The sequence below is a fragment of the Mycotypha africana genome, assembly GCF_025528875.1.
Source record: "Mycotypha africana strain NRRL 2978 chromosome Unknown BDF20scaffold_4, whole genome shotgun sequence".
NCBI classification, from domain to species: Eukaryota; Fungi; Mucoromycota; class Mucoromycetes; order Mucorales; family Mycotyphaceae; genus Mycotypha; species Mycotypha africana.
The window spans coordinates 542,516-564,465 of record NW_026515728.1 but is presented as its reverse complement, the minus strand read 5'-3'; the positions used below and the strand labels follow the sequence as shown (position 1 = coordinate 564,465).

Genomic DNA, 21,950 nt, shown 5'->3' with positions numbered 1-21,950 from the left:
TGATAAACAGCAATAAAATATTAACAATGACAATTGATGAAGTCTCCTGTTTCGTATTCTTGAAGTGATTCAGCGATAGATGTTGTTGTATCAATGTAATTCATAGCTGTCGAGCCTTGTGCTTGGAAACACTTGTCTCCAAATACATCCGTTGTAAAATATAAGTTTTTATTATCCTTTCTTATGTATTATTTATTTAAGACATACACGCGAAACGTTGAGCTCACAATATAAAACAACACAATGCGACAGTTTGACTTTTTTTTTTTTATTTTTTTTTTTTGTTTAAATTCAAGGACTTTATTAAGTTGTTGTTGCAGAAGAAGCAAAGGAGAAAAAAGAGATATATAGGGTCGTATAATAAAAAGAAATCATAAACTATCCGACAGGCCTTATGACAGGAGCAAATACAAAAAAGGCACTTAGCCTGTGGCTTGCTGGGATGGGTGATTCACAACTTTCAAAGTGAGCTTGAGAGTTACCGAGGATTTCAATCGGTTAATGGCATTATCAATAGACCAAGTATCGTTACGAATGACGGTAGACCAATGGTATTTCCAAAGAGTTTCCAAAATGTTACCCACCAATTCTAGTGTGTAATTATCAGTATTAACATCCGACGGTAGCTTCAAGTTAAGGAGAACATGCCAGACATCATCTGGGGACCGCATTACAGTGGAGAGAGACAAATAGTTCAACGCTTTCAAGCCAATATGACCATTTCAAAGGGCAGCCAACGACGAAGTGATACTCATCTTCAAGGACGCAGTACACAATTTACAGGCAGTGGAAGGCCAGACCCTCGGGCGAAGACGGTGTAATGACATCTGTGTGCTGAGCGAAGCAAGTAACAAACGCCACCAGCAGATGAGAACTGAATGTGGTATGCGCAAAAACCAAAACGTTTTCCAGACACGAGGATGACAGATACGTGGTGGACAACTATATGGGACCTGCGATCAATACAGTTTGACCGCCCAGACAGCCAAAAAAATGTCCAAAATTACGCTATACATACCACATCCATAATAAAATTAAAAAATTGCGTGGTCGGGGAATCGAACCCCGGCCCTTCGCGTGGCAGGCGAAGATTATACCACTTAACCAACCACGCTTTTGTGTAACGTATTATAATAAAAAATTATCGAGTTAAATAATATAAATGAAGCACGTGATGTTCGGCTCGATATTGGATGAGGTCCGAATGTGCGGAAGTTAGAAAATAGCACTCTATATCGTCTTTATTTTTTTCTTCGAAAAGAAACTAGAGTTAAAGGTACAGATATTAGTAACGACTTGTTTCGTTTAGTGTCAACAACGTATAACGGAATAGTCAGCTGATACTGATGATGTTTATGATCAGATAATACTTGGGTGAGTCAGAGATTTTCCGTGACAGAAAATTACTTCCCTTCAGATAGATTATAGTTCCTTTAACCAGAACCGAATTGAATTGACACATATGTACTACGCTGGAAGATCCAGAATGACCAAGCGGGGAGTATATTAAAAATAGAACTCAGACCGTTTTATTACATTGATGCTCAAGGGTATAATAGCCATATTTTTATCATGGTTATATATATAGGTTACATAAATTAATTTCAACGATCAGCAAACATGGGTTTTAGTCTGCAAGAAAATGTTATTACAGTATACATCCCACAACGTCTTATCTTCTTGTTGTGTAAAGTTCTTTGCTAGCTCCAAATAAGTCTTTGTCGAAAGTTCTTTCATACTGTATAAATCTTTCGTATCGTATTCCAAGTCGAATTCCAGAGGGATCACGGGATATTTGTGGCTTCCCTGTTGATTATAGCGTGTGATATTAGCAACAAACTGTGTATAGCCTAATAAGCGACCATAATTTGCTCCATTGTTAGTAGTGTGGTCAATTTCATAACGATAAATACGCAGCGAGGGCATATAAATAGGAAAGACGGATGGTGCCACATAAATTAAGGTAATGGGATTGTTATTGTTCAATGTTAAATTCTTTGTCGTTTTCGCAGAGAAAAGCCTTTGTGTTTTCATATCAGACTCATATACATTCTTTCTGCGATGTTGCTCATCAAAAGGATGCTCTTCTTCATAATCAACTACTTTTTTATACATTGCCTTTAACCATTTTACATAATGCTTGGGACTCCGTTGAAGAGTCAAACTATCATCTGCGGGTACGTTTGACTCTTTTATAATCGAAATATCTGAAGCTGCATCACCATCCTCATTTTCTTCTCCTTCGTCATCGTTGAAATAGTCCATTTCTTCTTCCTGTTGCCGTTTATCGTACAATAAAAAATGATCCATATTCAAATGTCCATAAAAATGTCCCATTACCACGTCTGAATATTCTGAAGTAATTGCCAAATAATCACGCATACAGTTTTTAAAAAAATCACGTGTTGAAGGGGGGACATGCCCAATGACATACACCTTCATTTGGTCTTGACGTGCTTTGGCCAACTGCCGTTTGTACCAACGCATGTGCATGTATCCAACAGAATGCTTTTTACTACACGTCCTTGCAGCTGGATTCTTCTTTATAAAAAACATGGTGTTCATTGCCAACACGCGCAGTTTCTCCGGTATGACGTCGACTGCGAAATAACCTCCCTGTAAGAAATCCTGTCGTTGATCCCCCGGTATCCATCTACTCCACATCTTCTCAAAAGAGCGTAGTATGTCATCGTTTTTCTCGATACCATTATGGGGTTGGACATCATTATTCCCAATGACAGGAACAACCGGAATACTGGTATTTGTTGCATCCTTATCGTCAAAAAGTTGGGCCATTAGATTGGTCACTATCCGATTGAGTGCGAGGACTTTGTGCTTTTGACGAGGAAGCTGAGCATCCCAATCATGCCGAGAGTTATCGCCTGTCCAGATGACAAAATCCAATTTATCCTTCCAGTGACGACGAATCCAGTCTAGAGTATGCTCAACAACGATAGGAGGTGCGTCCATCCGCTTGCCGGGTTCGCCCATGGCGTTGCATAGTTTATGATGTCTGGAGTGTTTTTTGGGTAGAGTGTGACAGCCAGATTCTAAGGTCGCACCTGTTGTGTAATGATCGTCCATCTAGTAAAAGAAGGGTACATAAGATTCACGTGGACGATATGTGTGTGTGTTACAAGTAAAAGCAAGCCCAAGTGATCTTACATGAATATCTGTGATTTGCAAAAAATAGCCATATTTTTTGCTTGGATTGGAAGCTGTTAGACCGTCCACATTGTCATTGTTTCCAACTCTTGTTGTTGATGATGAGGAACCAAGGAAATGGGTAACCCTATCGTGCATTAATATCCGTTTCTCTTTCTTTAAAAGGTCGTAATTTTGCCATAGTAGTAAGGCACTGGCTGTTATTGATAATACGAGTAGGAGTATTTTATGCATCATGCTCCCGTAGTAGAAGTACAAGCAATTGGAAAAAAGTAAAAAAAAAGCATTTTATAACTGCTCCATGTATAACCACTTCAGGTTTAAAGGAAATCTAAAACCGTTCATGTTTCTCCTTTGGGGTTTTTGGTTTTGGGCACTAGCTTCGATTTATTTTCATTCAGGGAGCTTCCCACACCCCCAATGGATAAGCCACTTGAAAAAATTGGGAGCGAAAAAAAAAGAGGTATAATAGTGACAGTAGAAAGGGCCCAAAGGTAAAAAGAACCTTCTCTTTGTTTATATATTCACAATGGCTCCCGTCGCTGCTGTCAAGAAGTCCAAGTTCGTTATCGACTGTTCTGCTCCTGCTAACGATAAGATTTTCGATGCCGCTGCCTTCGTAAGTTGTTGTCATCTTGACGTGGTCAGCCTTCTAATTCATTGTTAACATGCTTCGTTTTTCTCCTTTCTTGTTGATCCTATAGGAAAAGTACCTTCACGACCGTATCAAGGTTGAAGGTCGTACCAACAACCTCGGTGATGCCATCACTATCTCTCGCTCTGCTGACAACAAGATTACCGTTGTTGCCAACATTGCTTTCTCCAAGCGTTACCTCAAGTACCTCACCAAGAAGTTCTTGAAGAAGAACCAAATCCGTGACTGGCTCCGTGTTATCGCCACTGATAAGCAAACCTTCGAACTTCGTTACTTCAACATTGCTAACGATGATGAAGCTGAAGATGATGAATAAATGTATTCACCAACCCTTTATAATATAGCATTTTACAATAAATCATCTGTTTTCCTTCATATGAACGAAAAAAGAAAAAGAGCAAAAGTGTGCAACGACAAGGGTTTCCTGTTAGTAAAGAGTGCGAGCGAGGAGGAGAGATTTTGTCAAATTCTATAGGTTTGAAGCTTTAAAAGGGGTGGAGATGGAGGTTGAAAGAGCATTATTTGGTTAGCGTTTAAAGTAGGCAGGCGCTACTTGGGCGTCACATTTGCCTTACCAGCCTATGAAACGAATCCATGCAGAGGCAGTGTCCATCATGAACAACCGAGCTCTCTTATTCCATCTGTTCTAGCGCGAACGTAAAGACAACGCTGCGAAATGTAAGTCCCTTTACGAATTTGTATATCGCTACCACAAAAAAGATAGCTGTTCCATTAAAGATAGCAAACGTTTATTTTAAGCATAAATGAAGTATGTCTCGATCATTGATACATGTATTTCAAGGGGGGATATTCTTTGAGCAAATGAGAAAGGGAAAATGGTATACTTATGTACAAAGCTGTTGATGATTTACAAAGAAAAAAAAAAAAAGTTGTTCTTTAAAAAGAAAAATAAATTGTTGTTGTACAGAGAAACGAACTATTTTTGATACAAGTTGTATAGATAATATGTTGCATGAAATAAAAAATTTACAATAATGATGGCGTATTGGATGATGTCGAGGATGTGGATACGGATGATGTGGGAACGTACGTTAAAGTACCTGAGGCACGTCTTAGTGAAACAGGTCGTCTGCTGGTAGAAGATTCAACGCTATGACAACTACTGATGGAGTGTCGTCTATTGTTTGTCATTGTAGATGGAGTGGCGTGCAGACGTTCTAAAGCTGCATCAGAGGATGGCGATTGCTCCGTATGACTGGTAAAGACAGTTGCAGTAGGACTGGGGAGGGCGTACAGTGGTGGGGCGCTAGGTACAACACTAGGTGTATAAGCTGGAGGTGGTGGGTAATCATCATTTCGATGCTGCTGTTGTTGTTGAGAGCCGCGTCCTTCTTCTCTTTGTTTATTTTGCTGCTGATGTTCTGTCAAAAGAGATGGAGTCGATGCAGCAGAAATAGGTCTCTGACGTTGATCTTTGTGTGGCTCAGAAAGGTCTTGACCTCTCATCGTTGTTGTCGTCGCAGTCGTAGTATCAGAATCGACACCAGTGAAATCTTCAAAGGGATTGTCAAACTCAAGAGCATCCAGTTCCTTAGCAGGTGGAGCTGAAGGAAGCGCCATGGTAGCTGTCGTTTGCGACACCATGGATAAGGTACGATCGGCACGATAGCCCATGTAATCCGCATGGCTAACATCCAACATGCGGTTGAGAATACGTGGATCCTGTTGTTCGGGATCTAAGAATGGATTTTGGTGGAAGCTACTAGTACCGTTGCTGCTGCTGCTGCTGCTGCTGCTGCTGCTGCTGGAATGGCTACCATGGTGATCATCCTTGTTATTGCTGTGACCACTTTCAAGATCAGAATAAGGTTGTATTCCTTTTTCTTGCTCTTGTTGTTGTCGCTTCTTCTCCATGCGTTCACGGTCTCTTTTACGACCCACGACACGACCCACGACGAAGCCTCCTACAATAAGACAGATGGCGGCTACACTACCAATGACGGAGAAAATGACGATGGTGGATTTATTCGGTTTTGACTGCGGCTGCTCTTCCTTTTGCTGTTGATGATCTGCATGTCCCGTATCAGCAGATATGCCAGACGTGTCGTTTGGATCAGTAATTTGATGGTTGTGTGGTTGTTGTTTCTGGGAGCCGCCTTGTTGTTTCGCAGCATTATCATGGCTGCCAGGTTGAGTGTAAATTGTAGGTGTTGCTGACAAAGATCCACTGGATGTCATGGTCGTTGCTATAGATGAACTGTTACTGTCGTTGTCACTCGGAGAAGTCTCCTCTGAAGAGGAAGTGTCATCATCGTTATCGTCATTTTCATCATTTTCATCATTTTCATCGTCGTCCTCGTCATTGTCATCCGTAGTGTCGTTGTATTGTTCAGACTGCTCTTGATGCTTGCCGTATTTCTTTCTCTGGGCTGTTGGTTGTGATAAATAGCTACTGGTTGTCATCGTAGGAAGGTCTGTTATGGTATCTGAAGCGTATCTATCATTATTGTTGTTGTTGGATGCATCGTCTTTCTTTCTTTGTTGCTCTTGCAACCATTTTCTAAATTTTTCTTCTCGTTCAAGCTGCTTTCTCTCTTTCTCAATAACACGCTTTTCTCGCTTTTCTAACTGTTCTTCTTTCTGCAAGAGCTCCTGTGTACGTCGCTCTAATTCTTTTTCTAGCTTAGCTAATCGTTTTTCTTCTTCTTTCAAAGAAGACGATCTTTGTTGAAGTACGGAAGGAGCATCCGTTAGGGCGGATAGAGTTGTGGTAGATGTTTGTGCTGGTATGAACAGAGAAGATGATAATGCTGTAGAGAGAGTAGTGGCGGTAGGAACTGATGTAGAAGAATAGATGGCTGATACACATAAAGTGAGGAGGAAAAGTTTAATTATCAGTGCATAAGCTGTCATATTATGATATGACATTTAATTGATAATGAGGGCGTCTCTGTTCTGTAAGCGAAATGATTTTCGTTGGGTTTTTTTTTTTTTTCGTAATCTGTTCTGTTTTTTACTACTTTCAATTTAAATAAAGATATACAAAATAGATAGAGATAGTAATAAGAAGCAACTGAAAATAGGCTGATAATTAGAGAATAAAAAGGAAAACAAAAAAAAGGAAAAGGGAAAGAGAGCAAAAAATTTCTTTTTTCCATAAAGCCTGAAAGTATAATTGTGTAGTGGTTGTGTCTGACTTGAATTGAAGAACCAGCCTAAAACTGTTAAATTCAAACAAAAGGGCCCTTATCAAAAAGAAATGATGAATTACTATGAATAATGCAATAATTCCAAGCGGCGATGAATAAATCAATGGACGAGTTGCTTTTTTTGAATAGGCAATCTAGGGTTTATCGATGGATGTACGTACTTTGAGGGCAGCAGAGGGGTTGCCTATTGTTGCCGCCGCGTCTGTGTGTCTGTGTGTCTGTGTGTAAGAAAGTAGGGATTACTACTTCCGCGCCATCATGAACCCGTGTATCACATTGGAAAAAAAACCCAACAGCCTGTTTAAAGGCTGTTTCTTGGATATTGAGAGGGAAACGATGGGTTTCAATTTTCCTGAAATAGAAGGAAGACGCAAATGATGATGTTTGTTTCAGAGCTGGCTTTTATTTTTTGGCCTGAATTCCTGTCGTATCAGAGAGGAATTCGGAAAAACTTTTAAAAGCAATGTAAATATGTGCCTTGAAATAGACTACATATAGCTTTCTTTAGCTTTTCTGGTACAATTCTAAAGCTTTTTTTTTTTTTTTTAAAAAATCTGTACAACGCATGATCCAACAAATGTTATTTACAAAAATGCCAGGTTTGGGCAGAGCCATTTAGTATACAAGTGACGAACAGAAGCGCCACATGTAAAACGCCGTATCTGCTCAAATCGTGTGTTCTTGTACTACTTTCTTGTATGCAAGTGATCGAAATTTGAACACAATCGGTCTCTACGAATGTAAACAGTTTGTCAGCGCAGAAGACTCAAAAGCCTACATGTCTTTCATGATGACTACAGAGATTGCGTCAGTCTCTGTTAATATCAGCGCCTAGTGAAAGATAGAAAGTTGAGATGAATTGCTACAGTTTGGTTCAGCGATTAATCCAGGTATAATGACCATTGAAATAGATCGATTGCAAAAAGTGTCTGTCAACCCTATTTTTCTTTTTTTTTTCTGGACCCCTCACAAGCATTAAAAAAAAAAAAATTCACTGCCAGAGCAAATAAATGTAAAGCCATTACTTTAAATTAAGTAGTGACAGACATGCATCATTTTTATTATGTGTATTCAAACATATCATCACACTTACAAAGAGAAAGAACTGTGAATGAAAACCATTTCAAAAATATAACTTATTTACAAAAAAAAAGCAGGATCCAAATTCAAACCTATTTTGTCGGTTATTTCTACATTTCCAAAGCTAGTCTTGCCATTTCATAAATACCATCGCGTGTCTTATTTCCACCAATAAAGCCAGCAGCATGAACGAAAATACAACCATTGACACCGGAAATTTTGCTCAATTCCTCATCACGGAAGCCTCTCCAGGCCTCAGGCAAACTCTTTCTGTTTTCAAAGCCTTCTGAGCGAACAGGAACACATTGAATGCGCCAGTTGCAGTTTTCTTCCGCTTTTTCGGGGTAAAGCACATATAAAATATTCTTCTCGGGGTTATCCAATCCACGCTCTTTCTCCAAATCCATCAAATGTTCCTTCCAGGGACAGCATGTTTGCAAAGCAATGACACGTCCGCTCGAATGAATTTCAGTAGCTCTTTCTAAAGCATCTACGACAAGTGAACGAGCAGGTAACCAAGCCAATTGCAATCCCTTGACAAAATCGACAAATTCTGCTCCTGCCATGTCGGAGGCTTGTACGAAGCGAGCGTCAATTTCAGCGTCGGATAAAGGTTGGCTCCAAAGAGGGTTCATACGAGCCACGCGATGATAGATACTGGTCGGTGATTCTTTATAAAGTGGTGTCACATTGCTGGGATAGGCACTGATACCGTTATCATTTGCATCTAACGCTTCGACAAAACCCTATTCACCCCCATGTAAGTATCCGATCATGGAAAGCGAGTATATCTATCTATCCATGTGACATAGGGTGATGGCTTACATCGTAGGTTCTCTTGTAAATCAAGTCGACATCATTATCTTCCTCTGTCTTTCCAAGAATACTCATAATGACTTCTTTACCAAAATGCTTGTACACTAAACCGGCAGAACTCAATTTTGTCTTGTGAGCCTCGGTAAAGGTTTCTGTGAAGCCACGCTAGTGGTTTGAAAAATAAAAAAAAAGGAAAGAATCAATTATTCATCAGACTTGCCATAAGGTAGGTCAGCTTTATAAGCTAGTATTTCTTGTTGTTATTTTTTTTTTTTTTTGTTTTCTTTTACTTTACTTGGTGATGATCATAACGATGAATGGCAGGATCGTACACTCCACCCACATCGACAACAATATCACATTCGGCCAACTTGGCAGGGTCACGAGTACGGACCAAATTGGCGTTGGCGAATTCCTTGGTTCTTTTTAATAAAGAAACAGCTAAAGCTTCATCGCTAAAGAGGTAAAAACATTAGCCTTTCTTTCTCTCTCAAACGACTGGGTCAGTTTAACTGAATGCATCCACTACAAACAATTTACCAATGAAAGTGACCGCTATGTGTACCGATGGTCTTTTTAATCGCACAACAAGCAAGGTATTATTAGTTTGCTTTTGTATTTTGAATACAAGAATTAGTTCTTCATCTACCTTGATCATCTTGAGCATTAATGTAAGACTAGGTGAAAGAGAATGGAGATGGAGGAATACGAAAAAACAAATAAAAAGGAACGTATGGCATAAGCCACTTTATTACTTTTTTGTACGCTGATATCAAAAATACCGACTCAGGGGCTGCATAAATCGACGAAATATATATTTTTGGGTGATAAGGGGAGCGGGGACCATGGCAAGTCTCTATTGAGCAGCTTTGGGATGTATTCATGACATGAAAGGATGCACAGAAAGTATGAATGAGGATACGCATTGCAGAAAAAGTAAAATAATACAGAGCATAGCGGTTATTGTGTTTAGGGTCTGCTAATCATACTATGTAGAAAATGATATATGTAGGTGTAGTGGGATTGAGTGAAAGAGAGAGCATGGTTAGGCTATATACTATAGTTTCGTTAGCAAAAAAGAAAGTCGATTTTTCCGAATACTTACAATAGGTCTATCGTCAACAGGATGATTCTGTTGTAGTAGCTCTTTGGTTTTCAGCTTCTTTGTAGCTGCTAATTGCTCACTGAGCTTCTTTCCACCGCCAATGACTCCTCTGCTCTCAGCCTTTTCATTTTTCGTCAAAAAATTTAAATAAGAAAAATGGGGTGTATTCCATCTGTCGTTTTTTTTTACAGAAGGCATACCTCAGCTCTTCGTTTTTCTGCAGCCATCAGCATAGCTTCTCGGGAAATGGGCTGTCCTTCATTCTTACTTGTAGCAGGAATAGCAGCCTTATTCGCATGAGACGTTCCACCTAATGTCTGTCCTTTACCATTGTCACTGCTCTTTTTTTGTGATTTTGCCATGGTTTGCACTTGTACAGCTTTTTCCTTGTCATCATCAACATGACCTAAACATGAGCAACAATTACCCTGTTATGAGACAACCATCGCTCTTAGTATAAGATTATTCAGGCTTTAGTTCGACAAATAGCTTAAAATAAAAGTAAAATCAGCTTCTGTACCATGATTCACTGTTTCTGTAATCAGTAAGACTACTGTTAATGGAGAGAGAAAAGTAAAGTAATCAAATAATGCGAACGTTCTTCCTTTTCGGCAATTTTTTTTTTTTTTTTTTTTTTTTCCAAAATTTGTGTAAGGGGTAAAAGAAGATTGTTCGTCGCACGGGCACCTATTTTTGCGTTCTGCATAAAGTAAAATCCCAATGCTTTCCAGGCTGCTATGGACTCGTTAGGAAGGTAGGATGTCTATGTGACGTTCCTCGCCCAACAATAATGATAAACCGAGCATTGACTTTCAAGTTTCTATTTGGGCAGTGCTTTTTTCCAAAGAAAAAAAAAATGGATTATACACTGTATAGAGTGAATACGTGCCAACGTAGAGTACCATTCCTTGGTTGATAAAAGTCATCATTCTGTCGTCTTGGCGATTCTCTTAGTACTGTTTGCAGCTTGATGACAGCGTCGTCTTATCTATCGATCAAGCAAGCGAGTAGAATAACCCCTCGTTTTATCCATGACAGTCCTTTTTTTTCAATGATATCAATTCAATGACCATAGTATAATATCTGTAATATTTGTTAAGCTTTGGTTTTCTCTGGTTAACGAATAAAAATATAACACTCGCATTGTCCCCGCCGTTGTTGGAACATTGACCATGACTGACAGCATATGCTGTAGACATGGATGGGGGGGCGTTCTTTAACAGCAATCTTTCACTCAAAGATAAAAAAATCTTGATGGTAGAACAACAACAACGAAAAAAGCAAGCTCTTGAATTCTGAATCAGTAAGAATGCGCTATTCATTGAGACTGTATAGGCAATACAGAACGACGTGTACACTGAATAGACTAGTGCTATTAGAATTCTCTGAATCATGTTGACATAACGTTATATTGAAAGTGTGGCCTACGTTGTATTTACATTTAAATAAAAGGTATTGAAAACTAAAAAGAGAACGTGTGCGTTAAGAATGCGGATATGCATTAGGCGGTAATCAAAAACGTCTATTGGCTCAATTGAGATACTGAAGCACCAGTAAGAGCGGAAGTGATCCACAATAGATCTGTTGCTTATACTTTTTTGTTCTTTCAAAAAAGTTGTAATATCATCTTTCTATTGGTCAGAGATAATAAAACACACTTTTTTTTTTCAAACCTTCTATTTTCAAGCACAAATCACTCTATAAAATATACTATGCTTGTGGATGAAGATAATATACAATCATCAAAACACTGATTTTACGTCACTTTCAGAAAGCTTAGTAAAGGTATAATTATAGATACGGGTATAGTCCCATATCACATGTTGAGAAAGAATAAAAAATGCCTTTGACTAGCTATCGAAGGCCAAGTCAATGCTTGTGTAGCAATGCTCGCATTCAACATTAATAATAATATATTGCATTGTCTGTCAAAGAAAATGGTGATCAATTCTTCGTGTAGTATACATTTAAAAAAAACGACATGAATTGTGGAATGGTTTTAACCAATGAGCATCGTTCAATGGTGATTTGGTGTAGCCTTCTTGTAAGTCGTTGATTTGCAAAACTAGTGCACCGTCACACATTTTTTTAAATATACAAACAGTGGTATATTAGATATACCTTTTCATTGAAACTTAAATTTGTCCATAATCGACCATTATCAGGGCTTTCCGCGATTCGAACGGTTTACATAAAAAAATAAAACTTTCTCACTAGATAAAATTGAACAAATTTGACAATCTGTTTTAAACACTTTCTAGAATAAAATGGGACGGATGGCAGCTGTTCAGCCTAAAGCACCTTTAGGAATGGGGAGCATAGCAGCCTAAATAACTCTTCTTTTACATACTTTCCTCTGGAGAGCCCCCTTTTGAAGGTCTAAAATATAGACCTTATTGAGCGTAAAGCTCTGCTTACAGATTCTGTTGAGCATACGGAAACAGATAGCTATTACGCCATTCCAATATATCAAACAGTAATAGAGTGTGATAAATGTTGTCATCTAACTACTCTCACTTTTCCCTTTCCTTTATTTTTTTTCTCCATATTTTTCTTTCTTTCTTAAAAGTTACTTGGATTCGTATACTTTTATGACACGGCAGGCTCAATTCATTGTCAACCATTACATTCTTACGTATCATAAGCATATAACAAACGCGTTGTTTGAGCAAAATTTCGGGTATACTGTCTGTCGAGTCGTTTATGGAAGTGCCAGGATTGAAGATGTGGAGGCTCGTTATCCTAAAATGACAGGTTTCGCAAAGGCATATTATACGCTCTTGATACATCATCATGAAGTCCATCTTTCAGTATAGTGTGGTTATTTGGCATAGGACGGCCAGATTGTATTGTCCGCATGTGTCACTTTGGCTGGTGATGGGTTAACCAATAGCGCGCAAGTTCGCTTTAAAGGTTTGCAAGCCGGTGTTTCAAACACAATATACAAGCATTTGAAAACGAAAGAGAAACAAGGGCTAGTGTTAGTGATAGATATGGATGAATTCCGTACGTCAAAGGTAGGCAATCAATTGCAAATGATCATCATCATAGCATCCACCTGTGTATAGATCTGTAATTCGTGTAGATTGTCGGATACAAGAAAGTATCGTGCTCGGACAACCATCAAATACTCTTTTGCAGAAATTGTAGTATTTTTTTTTTGGAATCGTGATGTTATGGCGGCTTAAATTATGTATCATATTGCTCAAGAGGTTTGAGCTGGTCATAGAAGACCTAGCCCATTTTGTCGTCAATCACAAAGCGCCACCATGAATGTGGTTGTCTCCCCTCGATGGGGAGGGACTTTAAGATTTTACAGATAGTAAGTCTACATTTTATCAATAATATACCTAAAAATAGTGTACTCAGAATCCCAATTTTTTTTGTTCTTTCATCTGAAAATTACTTCAACGCTGTCCGAAACTGAACCGAAAAGACGGTATCAGGGCTTTATATAATATATACCTAAATTTAAATAAAGAAAAAAATAAAAAAATATACACCTAAATTTCTCACCTTTTTTTTTTTTTTTTTGTTTGCAAAAGTAATAGCGGTTGCTGCTTGGACCCATTCTTTTATTGTTTGTGTGTGTTTCGTGAATGTAATGCGTTACGAATATGCGATTAAACACACACGCACACACGCAATAACTCGAACAGTTGAACTTTAATGAAACGTTTTGCTTATCAAAAACTGTGTGTATTCATCTGTTTCGTCGACCCGCAAATTCAAATAATAATGATAAAAAAAAAAAAAAAACTCTTCATTTATAAACATTACCAGAAAAAGCAGGATTTCAAAAGTGTCACTTTACTCAATTTAACTCTTTTTTTTTTTTTTTTATTTCTTCCCTCTTTTTTCTTTCTGTTTTATTTTCTTTTTCTTTGATTCGCTTTTTGAATCCCCTATTTTCTCTTCTTTTTTCATAAACCAGCACTGTTCAACAAAAGCCAAGAAATATGACTAATTTCATGAGGATTGACCTGTCAGATTTCGATAATCGCAGAGACGAGATATCAGCCGATTTAATGAAAGCAGCTTCAGAACATGGCCTGTTTTATGGTAAAGCAACTCTTTCTTGTCAAGCTCTTTCAGAGGAAATCATAGATTGAACAGGAATATAATTCTATTTGTATGTAGTGGTCAATCATGGGATTTGTTCAGAACAAATTCGTACCATGTTTGAAGCGAGTCAGACATTTTTTGAACTACCAGAGAAAGTAAAAGAGACTTATAGCATGGATCATCCTCGAAACGCAGGCTGGGAAAAACTATCACAGGTAAGGAGAGAGAGAGACCTACCCAACAAAAACCAAATGAAACTGAGATAGACCCGGGCTCTCATCACTCTTTGATGTACTCTTTTCTTGAAGGTGCGTCCGTCGACAGGTGTCGCTGATCTTAAAGAGTCCATTCAGCTTTCCTTCCACAACTCGAGTGATCTCCGACCGTCCGAAGAGCATGTGCCTGGATTCGACAGCATCGCCACAGCCTTCATGGAAAAATGCAATCAAGTGTCTCAGCAACTCCTTACGTGTTTTGCCATCGGACTAGGCTTTCCAGCCGACTTTTTCACACGTTGTCATGATATCAGTCAACCGGATTGTCTCAACTCACTGCGTTGCACACGCTACTTTGAACACAAAAATCAACCTGAGCAAACCCAGTCTTCCAACATTGGCGCTTGTCGTATTGGCGCTCATAATGATATCAACACCTTTTCCCTATTATTCCAACAAGAGGAGGAAACAGGTTTGGAAGTGTTTCATGATAATCATTGGACACCTATCCATCCAGTCAATGACGAGATTGTCTGCAATGTAGGTGATATGATTGTGCGTTGGTCGGATGATCGTCTTCAAAGCAAAAGCAAATTGCATCACCGCGTAAGAACACCTCGTAGTCACAGCAGCCACAGCCACAGCAACAGCAACAGTAGTGCCAATTCATCGGATGGAGAAGAGGATGGCAGTGCGCATAGCCAGTGCAGTGGTGGTGGTGAAGTACCTTATCGCGGTCCTCGTTATGCTTTGGAATACGTCAATGAAGCGAATCGATCCGTGATTATCCAGGGTCGTACGAAATACACTCAACCTATCACAGCTGGCGAGTTCCTGATGATGGCCACAGAAAAGAACTACAAAGAAGTGATGAAGAATCAAGAAATGCATCTTGCTACAGCCATTCGAAATGTGGCTGCTTTGAATCATACTACTGCCTCTGTCACTAGCATCACTGCTGCCACTCATCAGAAAGTGGTAAGAGCCAAATCCTCCACCACAGCAGTGGACCCCACCGTGGTTGCAGCAGCCAATGAATCTGAGGATTCACCAGTAAAAACGCAAGCTTCTTTGGTTTCTGTTTAGAAAAGAAAAAAAAAAAAAAAAAAGAAGGAATGCATATACGCTCTAGATATACACACATACACACACATACACACACATACACACAAACACACACACACGCACTCTCTCTCTCTCTCTCTCTCTCTCTACTTTTCTTCCATTCTTTATATATATCATCCCATTGTCTATTCCCCACCCCCCTCACCATTCCCCTTTTATCTCTTTACATTTCTTGGATTCTTTTCATTAAAGTCCTATCCTATTGTGACATCTGTTTTTTTGGCTATGGTTTTCGTCTATACAATTCACTGATAAATTGGGTAGTAAGCATTTTCTATCCTTTTTTTAAAGTTCAGAAAAAGAGAGAAACAAACAACATCAATATACACCACGTTTTAATAATGCGCATAAACATTTAAAATAGGATTGTTGTCAATTAAACAAAAATAGAGCTTATGTTTAGAAAAAAAGATTTATTTTTTTTTTCTTTTAGCATAAATAAAGAAGTGTGTAACAAATCCATCCTCACTGAAAGTTTATTTTTTTTTTTCCCCTTTGTGCACAGAAAAAGATGATATGATCCCATGTTCCCTTTCTTTCTTTCTTTCTTTCTTCCATTCTCATACCTTTTTTTTTTTGGTTCTTTCTTTTTTTTTTTAAAAAAAAAAGTATGTCTACAGTCACATTATCTTCTACGACGACCACATCAACAGCAGCAGCAGCAGCAACAGCAGCAGCAACACCACCACCACCATCATCAGCAGGCTATTCCAGCATAAGCTTATTTAATGATAAACCAGAGGGAGCGTCTCCACCGCCTACACCGTCGAGTCAAAATATCAGTCTACCACCTACACCCACAGTGAGTGACGATGAAGCTGAGGACGGAGAACAAGAAAAAGAAAAAGACACGGAGCGGCAACAGTCGATTCTTTTGCCTATTTCTGGTACAAAAATGGCACAAGAGATCATACAGAAAAACATAAAGTTACAGAGAAGAGGTACTGTCTCATTAGCTGATTTGATTCCCATGGCTTCAGCAGCACTCAGGGCGAAACAATGCCTCTTGGACGATTCACAGCAGCAGCAAAGTTCCACTTTAGCACGCGCTTTGACCAAGGTCAAACTTGGGCTACAATCGCACCGTTTAAAAGAAAAATATCTGATGAATGAATGGAAAAGATTGGCTTTTGGTCTACCGGTGGATGAATCGACCATCAACGATACCTGCAATCATTATTTAATCAGTGCCTATAGTAAATACAGTCCTCTTTATAATACCACGACGACGACGACGAATCATCCTCCTAGTAGTTCTCATAATAACCATAGGGATAGTCAAATTCAGAACCCTACAATGGATCGTACAAAAGAAATCGTGACGTGGTATGAACATCTTTTTAAGCGAACAACTCTATCCGTCCAAGAAATCGAGGAACGTGTCGACCGTCTCAGGCAACAGAAATTACTTTTGCACCAGCAACAACAGCAGCAGCAGCAACAACAACAAGAAGAAGACGAAACCATGATTAGTGCTTGTAGTAATGGTGCAACCATACCGATGGGAAATAGTAATGGAACGACGAGTAGGCATCGTGGTGACCATGATCAACACTCTTCTCATCCTCTCTTATTGGACACTGAATTTCCCTAAGTACTAAAACCACTACGGGCGAGTGCTAGTAGTAGTAGATGACTCTACATACTACTATCACTACTGCTTTATGATACCTCACGAGGGCGACGGCCCTCCTTTCTTACAAGACGAAAAGGGCTCTGCTCATGTTTCTAGATACACCCATGTACACCTCTTTTTCACGCAGAACGAAACCGCATGATTTATAGCCCTATCCATCTCTTTTTTTTCTTTTACGCTTTTAATTTATTTACCCCTTACATCGTAATATCCTTTTTTTTTTTTTTCATCTATTGTAAATACCCTTTCTTTTTGCGATAAACGTCTCATATGTACGTTAATAAAGATACATCTACATTTACTACCCTGTCCCCCACCCCCCTCCCTTCTCTCGTTCTGTGCTCTTTTCTCATATCTAGCTACGTGAATAAAGTGACAAGCAATCAATAGACAGCAAAAGCAATACTTTTGAAGGGGTCTACGCTAAAAATGAAGGTGACTTTACAGTCTTTACATCAGATAGACCTAAAAAATGAAAATGTCTTTTTTGATATGAAACGTTCAGAACGGAAGTTTTTATTATGACAAAGACCTGCTAACAGATGATTCGTTCTCTATAGCCTATCATGGGTCACTCGGTCACCCGCTTTGGCCAAATCACGTATGATGTAGGCAATGTATTCATCATCCTACTTTTAGAACTGAGCCATTCATGTAGTTCAAGCAGTGAAACGCCCAATGTTAGCTTCACAAAGGCGAGATGTCTCCTTTGCATTTCATAAGAGCGAACTATCAAGTCCTTCTGATCCTATGACCTATTCAAAATCTTAAGGTGGACGCGGACGCATCGATAGGCTTGCATACCATTCAATCCTCATATGAAAAGCTGTTGGGGCAGAAATTGCTTTTATGCTGTTTGAAAGCTTTTTTATTCAGATTCAACTGCCAATGAGTACGTCTGGCCTACATGCTGATTCAATGCTATAGTCGTGTGCAGATGGATGGGGCGGTTGGGATCTTGGGACTCACCTATTGACACATGAGCAAGTCTGAGGATGGTATACTCAATGCTAGCCAATGGGAACGTTGAACCAAACCCTATCATCACAAACGCAATGGCCCCCATGATGGCCATTCATCTTTTTTTTTTTAAAGTGACATTTATTTTGTTGGGTTTACGGTACATCTAAAAGTTCCTCCTCCATAAAAAAATACACTCGGTAGCCTAGTACTTGTATTTTGTTGAATAATCCTTTAGCGACACGACTAAACCTCTACCTTTTCTGGCACCCCTATACACAGTCTACCAACATCAAAACAACACAACATGTCAATAAGCTCACTTCACTCTTTCTATTTTCCCCTTTTCGGCAGCATAGTTTTACCTCGATCAAATCAATCATTTCTTGCTTATCATCCAATGCCCAATTGATCTTATTGTTGTTGCCTGTGCCCAGATCCACCATGATATGTTTATTACGGAAAAAGAACATGGTTGTACATGGATCATACAATTCGTACATCTATTGAATTCCATAAGTACACTCTCTCTTGAGATCAACCTCTGTTTTTTTTTTCGCTTTACCTTGTTGAAATCGGGTACTTCCGTAATATCCACCTTTGGAAAAAAAAAAAAGGAAAGCATAGAGTGTTAAGAAAAGGAAATGAGGATGAATAGGTACAGGAAGCACTTACCAGATAAATGACAGCAAAGTTTTTCACTTTTTCTGCAATGCTATAGAGAATTTCATCCATTTGCATACAAATAGGATCCCAATCATGTCCAAATCGAATGACAACCACACGATCTTCTTCAGATAAAATGGCTTGGTCTACTTGCCAACCATTGGTTAAATGGGGTAAAAAGTACTATTTTCAGAACAGAGTACCCATCATTTAATCAACTTGAACGACCCAAACAATCGATCAACAAACCCTGAATAGCTTTCACTTACAGACTAAGGCAGATGTCGATAACAGGAATGGTGGTTGTTGAATAATGTACAAGTTAGTGTTAATTTTCAACTCTCTCTCTCTCTCTGTTTCATTAGAAAGAAACTTCATTTCTCACCATTGTAAATTCGTCAAATGGCCCGTCAGAGGAAAAGGAAATATAATTTTAGTGTTTAGCAGATCCATTGATCATAACAAAAAAAAAACTCATGAGCGGGGCAGGAAACTCGAGTACAGCAGACGCATGAAACGGTGTGTGTCTCAAATTCATGCTAGAAATTTCTTGGACTCCCTCAGCACAGAGAGAAGAGACCATGCTTTTTTTTATGGGTTATCAACATGGCTGCTATGCTACTGTTGTAAAAAAAAAAAATACAATCTCTTTAGGTCTACAACCGGTTTTATGTTTGTCCTGAGATAGAAATAGTAGTGAATGTCGTGACTATCTGTGCCGGGTGAGTGATGTGTAGCAAATAAAGTACGTAAGCCATGAAGTGTGATCACTCTACCTACGAGAAGTTCGCCCCCCCCCCCCTACAGAAAAGGAGATGGCTCTCCTCCCCTGTTTCTTCTCAAAGAGAAGGCTCAGTGAGCTGTTGTCTTATTTCTTGCAAATCGAAAGAGTCCAGTTCTATGATCTCATTGTTACTGTTCGCGTTGACCAGAGTCGTCAAAGAAGCGCTACGAGGCAATGAGAGTCGCTGTGATAACGGCCAACAGGCACTGCCTTTCTTCTTTTTCCTCCAACGGACGAGCTCCGAGACAACAGCAGGAAGCGCATGGAGGGGCCAGCCTATCCATGCCACATAGTTCAACGTTTCACACGCTTGTAGAATCAGGTGGACTTGTTGACCATGGTTCACGGAGGAGGAGACTCTTTCTTCTTCTCGATGCAACGCCTGAGGGGGACTCCATGCGCTTTGTGTGATCTTGTGGCTGCATCGCATCACCAACTGTTGCAATTGAGCGCTATACAACGCAATCGCCTCTAGCGTTGTCTCGCCCTCACACCGCACGGAGAGGGAAAGTAAGTGCTTCCCGTAGGCTCGTATCGTCTCGCACAGGGTTGTTTCCTCAATTTGCTGTAGCGAAATGAACAAATGCTGAATTCTGGAACAGTACCGAGAAAGATGGCGAACAGCAGCATCATTGGCGCGTGCTGTCCTGTTATGATTGGCGCCTAGATGAACACGGTTCAGGTTCGGCATGATCTCATACAGTTGCCGCATGGCCTCCACTGAAAAATCTGTCCAAAGTGAGACCAGACTTTGCACAGTAGGAAAGACGATCCGCCTGCACCAGCAGCAACCCTCCTTTTGAGCTCCCGCGTTGTGGGTCATGGATACACTCGTAGGCGTAGCGGTAGCGGTAGCGGCGCTGGTAGGAGGGGTCGTCTTTGTCGTTGCAGTCAAGTGATGCGCGGAAGGTGAGGCGGTTGCAGAGGGGCTGTGGTGATGACGATGAGGATGAGGATGAGGATGAGGATGATGATGAGAAGCCTCTGCAGGCTGTGTAGGGGCTCGAGGAGGGTCCATGCAGTCATCGAGATCCTCGGTGGCAAGGAAGGGACGGTGCATGTGCTGCGCATTCAGCCGTTCTCCACGTACTGCTGTTGCGCCCGCTCGGGTGGATACGTCTCCTCTGTTGGAACAAGCAGCCGCTGACGCTAAGCTAGCTGCCACAGAAAGAGAGCCGTTGTGAAGAGACGCATTCAACAGAGTACGATTCTCTGGAGCAGCAAAATGGCCCCGGGCTTGTGGCCATGCTCCTGCCGGTGGCACAAGTGGAGGAGCTGAAGCGACGAGATTGCAGTACTCGAACGAAACGGACGTTATTCTAGGCAACACCATCATCACCTGCTGTAGATCATGTATCGACAGCGACACAAAATCTCGAAAGCACACTCTGGTGACATTCGGCAGCTGCTCAAGTAAAGAGACCGTGATGAGCCAGTGATGACTTTGCGCTCCTCCTCCCTGACGGCACTTCAAAGTGATGGCCTGTGTATGCTGTCGAGCGGTCTCTCTCAAATAGCCATTCTCACACAAACCTTTTTGCAGCCATTTGAGTTGTTTCCTCGTTCCTAATTCTACATGCTGATAAAGGAAAGGTAAAAAGCAATAGTAACTGGTCCGTGATAAGAGGCATAAAGTGAAAACTGTCGATCGGCTCACGTCATGAAGGATATGCTGCAGGATTTCGTTTGACAGTTGAAACAGCCCCATTACTATGTGATCGTTTATGCTCAGCGAGTAAGTTTAAGCTTTTAAAGATAAAAAAAAAAAAAAATCAAGGAGGAAAGTAAGAACAATGAACTTCTTGCCCTTCTTCTGCAAGAAATGAAAAAGAAAATCATGCTCTCCATAATGAGAAATGAGCCGGAGTTTAAACCACACGTGATGCCTGTTATGCAAAGTTTTCAAATAAGAGAGGATCTTATCAGATTTTTGATGCTATTGTTTCAATTGAGTTTGTATATTTTTGTTCCATGAAAAGCTTACTACAACCAAAAGTCACATATTATTCATCCACTCAAGACCAGTCATTGAGGCTACGAAAAAGCATCTGTACAATGAGTTATTATGGCAGGTTGCATCCTACTTTCTTTTTTTTTTTTTTTTTTTTTTTTCATTGCAGCTGCAGGAGCTTGCACTTGATCCTCCATGGATTGAAGCATGTTACTCAAGGACTGGCAGAATAAGTGTTAGGGAGGCAAAAGAAAAACTGTGTCTATAGGGATAGCAAATCAAAAAAAAGATCCTCCTTGCTTTCATGAAAAAGACACTCTTTTGATACGCTATGATGAAAAAGTCAAGATGCCAAGCAATTCAGATCACTTTTTGCTTTCAATTGAAAAAAAGTAAGGATGTCTAGAAAGGGTTCCCCCTTCCCAATTATTCCTGATGACATCCCTAAATAAGCTTAAAATCGCTGATTTATGTCGGAACGAAATCAGTTACAAAGTTTATAAAGTTTACAAAGTTTCCTATTTCAGCCGTGCTGTTGCAATCAAAGTATCCACTGT

The 21,950-nt window shown here is 39.8% G+C and overlaps 10 protein-coding genes and 1 non-coding gene across 11 annotated transcripts; 4 read left to right on the top strand and 7 right to left on the bottom strand.

Annotated features, from left to right (window-relative positions):
- Positions 1-1,043: 1,043 nt before the first annotated feature.
- BDF20DRAFT_t62 lies at positions 1,044-1,114 on the bottom strand. The gene has a single exon. It is a non-coding gene; the product is annotated as a tRNA-Gly (tRNA).
- A 382-nt stretch (positions 1,115-1,496) lies between these two features.
- On the bottom strand, positions 1,497-3,575 carry BDF20DRAFT_863343 (Metallo-dependent phosphatase-like protein). Its single transcript, XM_053080665.1, has 3 exons — positions 3,546-3,575; positions 3,166-3,437; positions 1,497-3,084 (listed from the first exon to the last, which is right to left on the bottom strand). Exons 2-3 carry the CDS (start codon positions 3,400-3,402, stop codon positions 1,612-1,614), a joined length of 1,710 nt encoding a protein of 569 aa, XP_052937029.1. The 5' UTR covers positions 3,403-3,437; positions 3,546-3,575; the 3' UTR covers positions 1,497-1,611.
- Positions 3,576-3,694: 119 nt separating this feature from the next.
- BDF20DRAFT_818274 (ribosomal protein L22e) lies at positions 3,695-4,136 on the top strand (the record flags this gene model as incomplete). The annotated part of the gene is made up of 2 exons (XM_053077345.1): positions 3,695-3,784; positions 3,870-4,136. 2 exons carry the CDS (start codon positions 3,695-3,697, stop codon positions 4,134-4,136), a joined length of 357 nt encoding a protein of 118 aa, XP_052937028.1.
- Positions 4,137-4,417: 281 nt separating this feature from the next.
- Positions 4,418-7,051, bottom strand: BDF20DRAFT_429659 (uncharacterized protein). The gene has a single exon (XM_053075427.1). The coding sequence runs from the start codon at positions 6,707-6,709 to the stop codon at positions 4,808-4,810; it is 1,902 nt and encodes a 633-aa protein (XP_052937027.1). The 5' UTR covers positions 6,710-7,051; the 3' UTR covers positions 4,418-4,807.
- A 1,129-nt stretch (positions 7,052-8,180) lies between these two features.
- Positions 8,181-9,812, bottom strand: BDF20DRAFT_905610 (metal-dependent protein hydrolase; the record flags this gene model as incomplete). The annotated part of the gene is made up of 5 exons (XM_053083182.1): positions 8,181-8,816; positions 8,896-9,051; positions 9,182-9,341; positions 9,427-9,458; positions 9,642-9,812. The coding sequence occupies 5 exons, from the start codon at positions 9,810-9,812 to the stop codon at positions 8,181-8,183; spliced, it is 1,155 nt and encodes a 384-aa protein (XP_052937026.1).
- A 795-nt stretch (positions 9,813-10,607) lies between these two features.
- On the bottom strand, positions 10,608-11,550 carry BDF20DRAFT_863322 (uncharacterized protein). Its single transcript, XM_053080664.1, has one exon. The coding sequence runs from the start codon at positions 11,383-11,385 to the stop codon at positions 11,017-11,019; it is 369 nt and encodes a 122-aa protein (XP_052937025.1). The 5' UTR covers positions 11,386-11,550; the 3' UTR covers positions 10,608-11,016.
- Positions 11,551-12,582: 1,032 nt separating this feature from the next.
- Positions 12,583-13,264, top strand: BDF20DRAFT_834479 (uncharacterized protein; the record flags this gene model as incomplete). Its single annotated transcript, XM_053078743.1, has 3 exons — positions 12,583-12,801; positions 12,826-13,008; positions 13,202-13,264. 3 exons carry the CDS (start codon positions 12,583-12,585, stop codon positions 13,262-13,264), a joined length of 465 nt encoding a protein of 154 aa, XP_052937024.1.
- Positions 13,265-13,825: 561 nt separating this feature from the next.
- On the top strand, positions 13,826-15,380 carry BDF20DRAFT_863319 (uncharacterized protein). The gene is made up of 3 exons (XM_053080663.1): positions 13,826-14,053; positions 14,132-14,271; positions 14,365-15,380. Exons 1-3 carry the CDS (start codon positions 13,951-13,953, stop codon positions 15,355-15,357), a joined length of 1,236 nt encoding a protein of 411 aa, XP_052937023.1. The 5' UTR covers positions 13,826-13,950; the 3' UTR covers positions 15,358-15,380.
- Positions 15,381-15,986: 606 nt separating this feature from the next.
- BDF20DRAFT_863317 (uncharacterized protein) lies at positions 15,987-17,273 on the top strand. The gene has a single exon (XM_053080662.1). The coding sequence runs from the start codon at positions 16,007-16,009 to the stop codon at positions 16,988-16,990; it is 984 nt and encodes a 327-aa protein (XP_052937022.1). The 5' UTR covers positions 15,987-16,006; the 3' UTR covers positions 16,991-17,273.
- A 924-nt stretch (positions 17,274-18,197) lies between these two features.
- BDF20DRAFT_834476 (thioredoxin-like protein 4A) lies at positions 18,198-19,046 on the bottom strand (the record flags this gene model as incomplete). The annotated part of the gene is made up of 5 exons (XM_053078742.1): positions 18,198-18,275; positions 18,358-18,495; positions 18,558-18,590; positions 18,668-18,841; positions 19,044-19,046. The coding sequence occupies 5 exons, from the start codon at positions 19,044-19,046 to the stop codon at positions 18,198-18,200; spliced, it is 426 nt and encodes a 141-aa protein (XP_052937021.1).
- Positions 19,047-19,421: 375 nt separating this feature from the next.
- On the bottom strand, positions 19,422-21,538 carry BDF20DRAFT_429336 (uncharacterized protein). The gene is made up of 2 exons (XM_053075426.1): positions 21,427-21,538; positions 19,422-21,328 (listed from the first exon to the last, which is right to left on the bottom strand). The coding sequence occupies exon 2, from the start codon at positions 21,148-21,150 to the stop codon at positions 19,498-19,500; it is 1,653 nt and encodes a 550-aa protein (XP_052937020.1). The 5' UTR covers positions 21,151-21,328; positions 21,427-21,538; the 3' UTR covers positions 19,422-19,497.
- Between the last annotated feature and the right edge of the window lie 412 nt (positions 21,539-21,950).

Coding starts and splice junctions, on each gene's coding strand:
- BDF20DRAFT_863343 (XM_053080665.1), bottom strand. CDS start 3,402: ATGATGCATAAAATACTCCTACTCGTATTATCAATAACAGCCAGTGCC. Junction 3,085..3,165: donor TGCAAATCACAGATATTCAT/GTAAGATCACTT, acceptor TTCTTTTACTAG/ATGGACGATCATTACACAAC.
- BDF20DRAFT_429659 (XM_053075427.1), bottom strand. CDS start 6,709: ATGTCATATCATAATATGACAGCTTATGCACTGATAATTAAACTTTTC.
- BDF20DRAFT_863322 (XM_053080664.1), bottom strand. CDS start 11,385: ATGATTCAGAGAATTCTAATAGCACTAGTCTATTCAGTGTACACGTCG.
- BDF20DRAFT_863319 (XM_053080663.1), top strand. CDS start 13,951: ATGACTAATTTCATGAGGATTGACCTGTCAGATTTCGATAATCGCAGA. Junction 14,054..14,131: donor AGAACATGGCCTGTTTTATG/GTAAAGCAACTC, acceptor ATTTGTATGTAG/TGGTCAATCATGGGATTTGT. Junction 14,272..14,364: donor GCTGGGAAAAACTATCACAG/GTAAGGAGAGAG, acceptor CTTTTCTTGAAG/GTGCGTCCGTCGACAGGTGT.
- BDF20DRAFT_863317 (XM_053080662.1), top strand. CDS start 16,007: ATGTCTACAGTCACATTATCTTCTACGACGACCACATCAACAGCAGCA.
- BDF20DRAFT_429336 (XM_053075426.1), bottom strand. CDS start 21,150: ATGGGGCTGTTTCAACTGTCAAACGAAATCCTGCAGCATATCCTTCAT.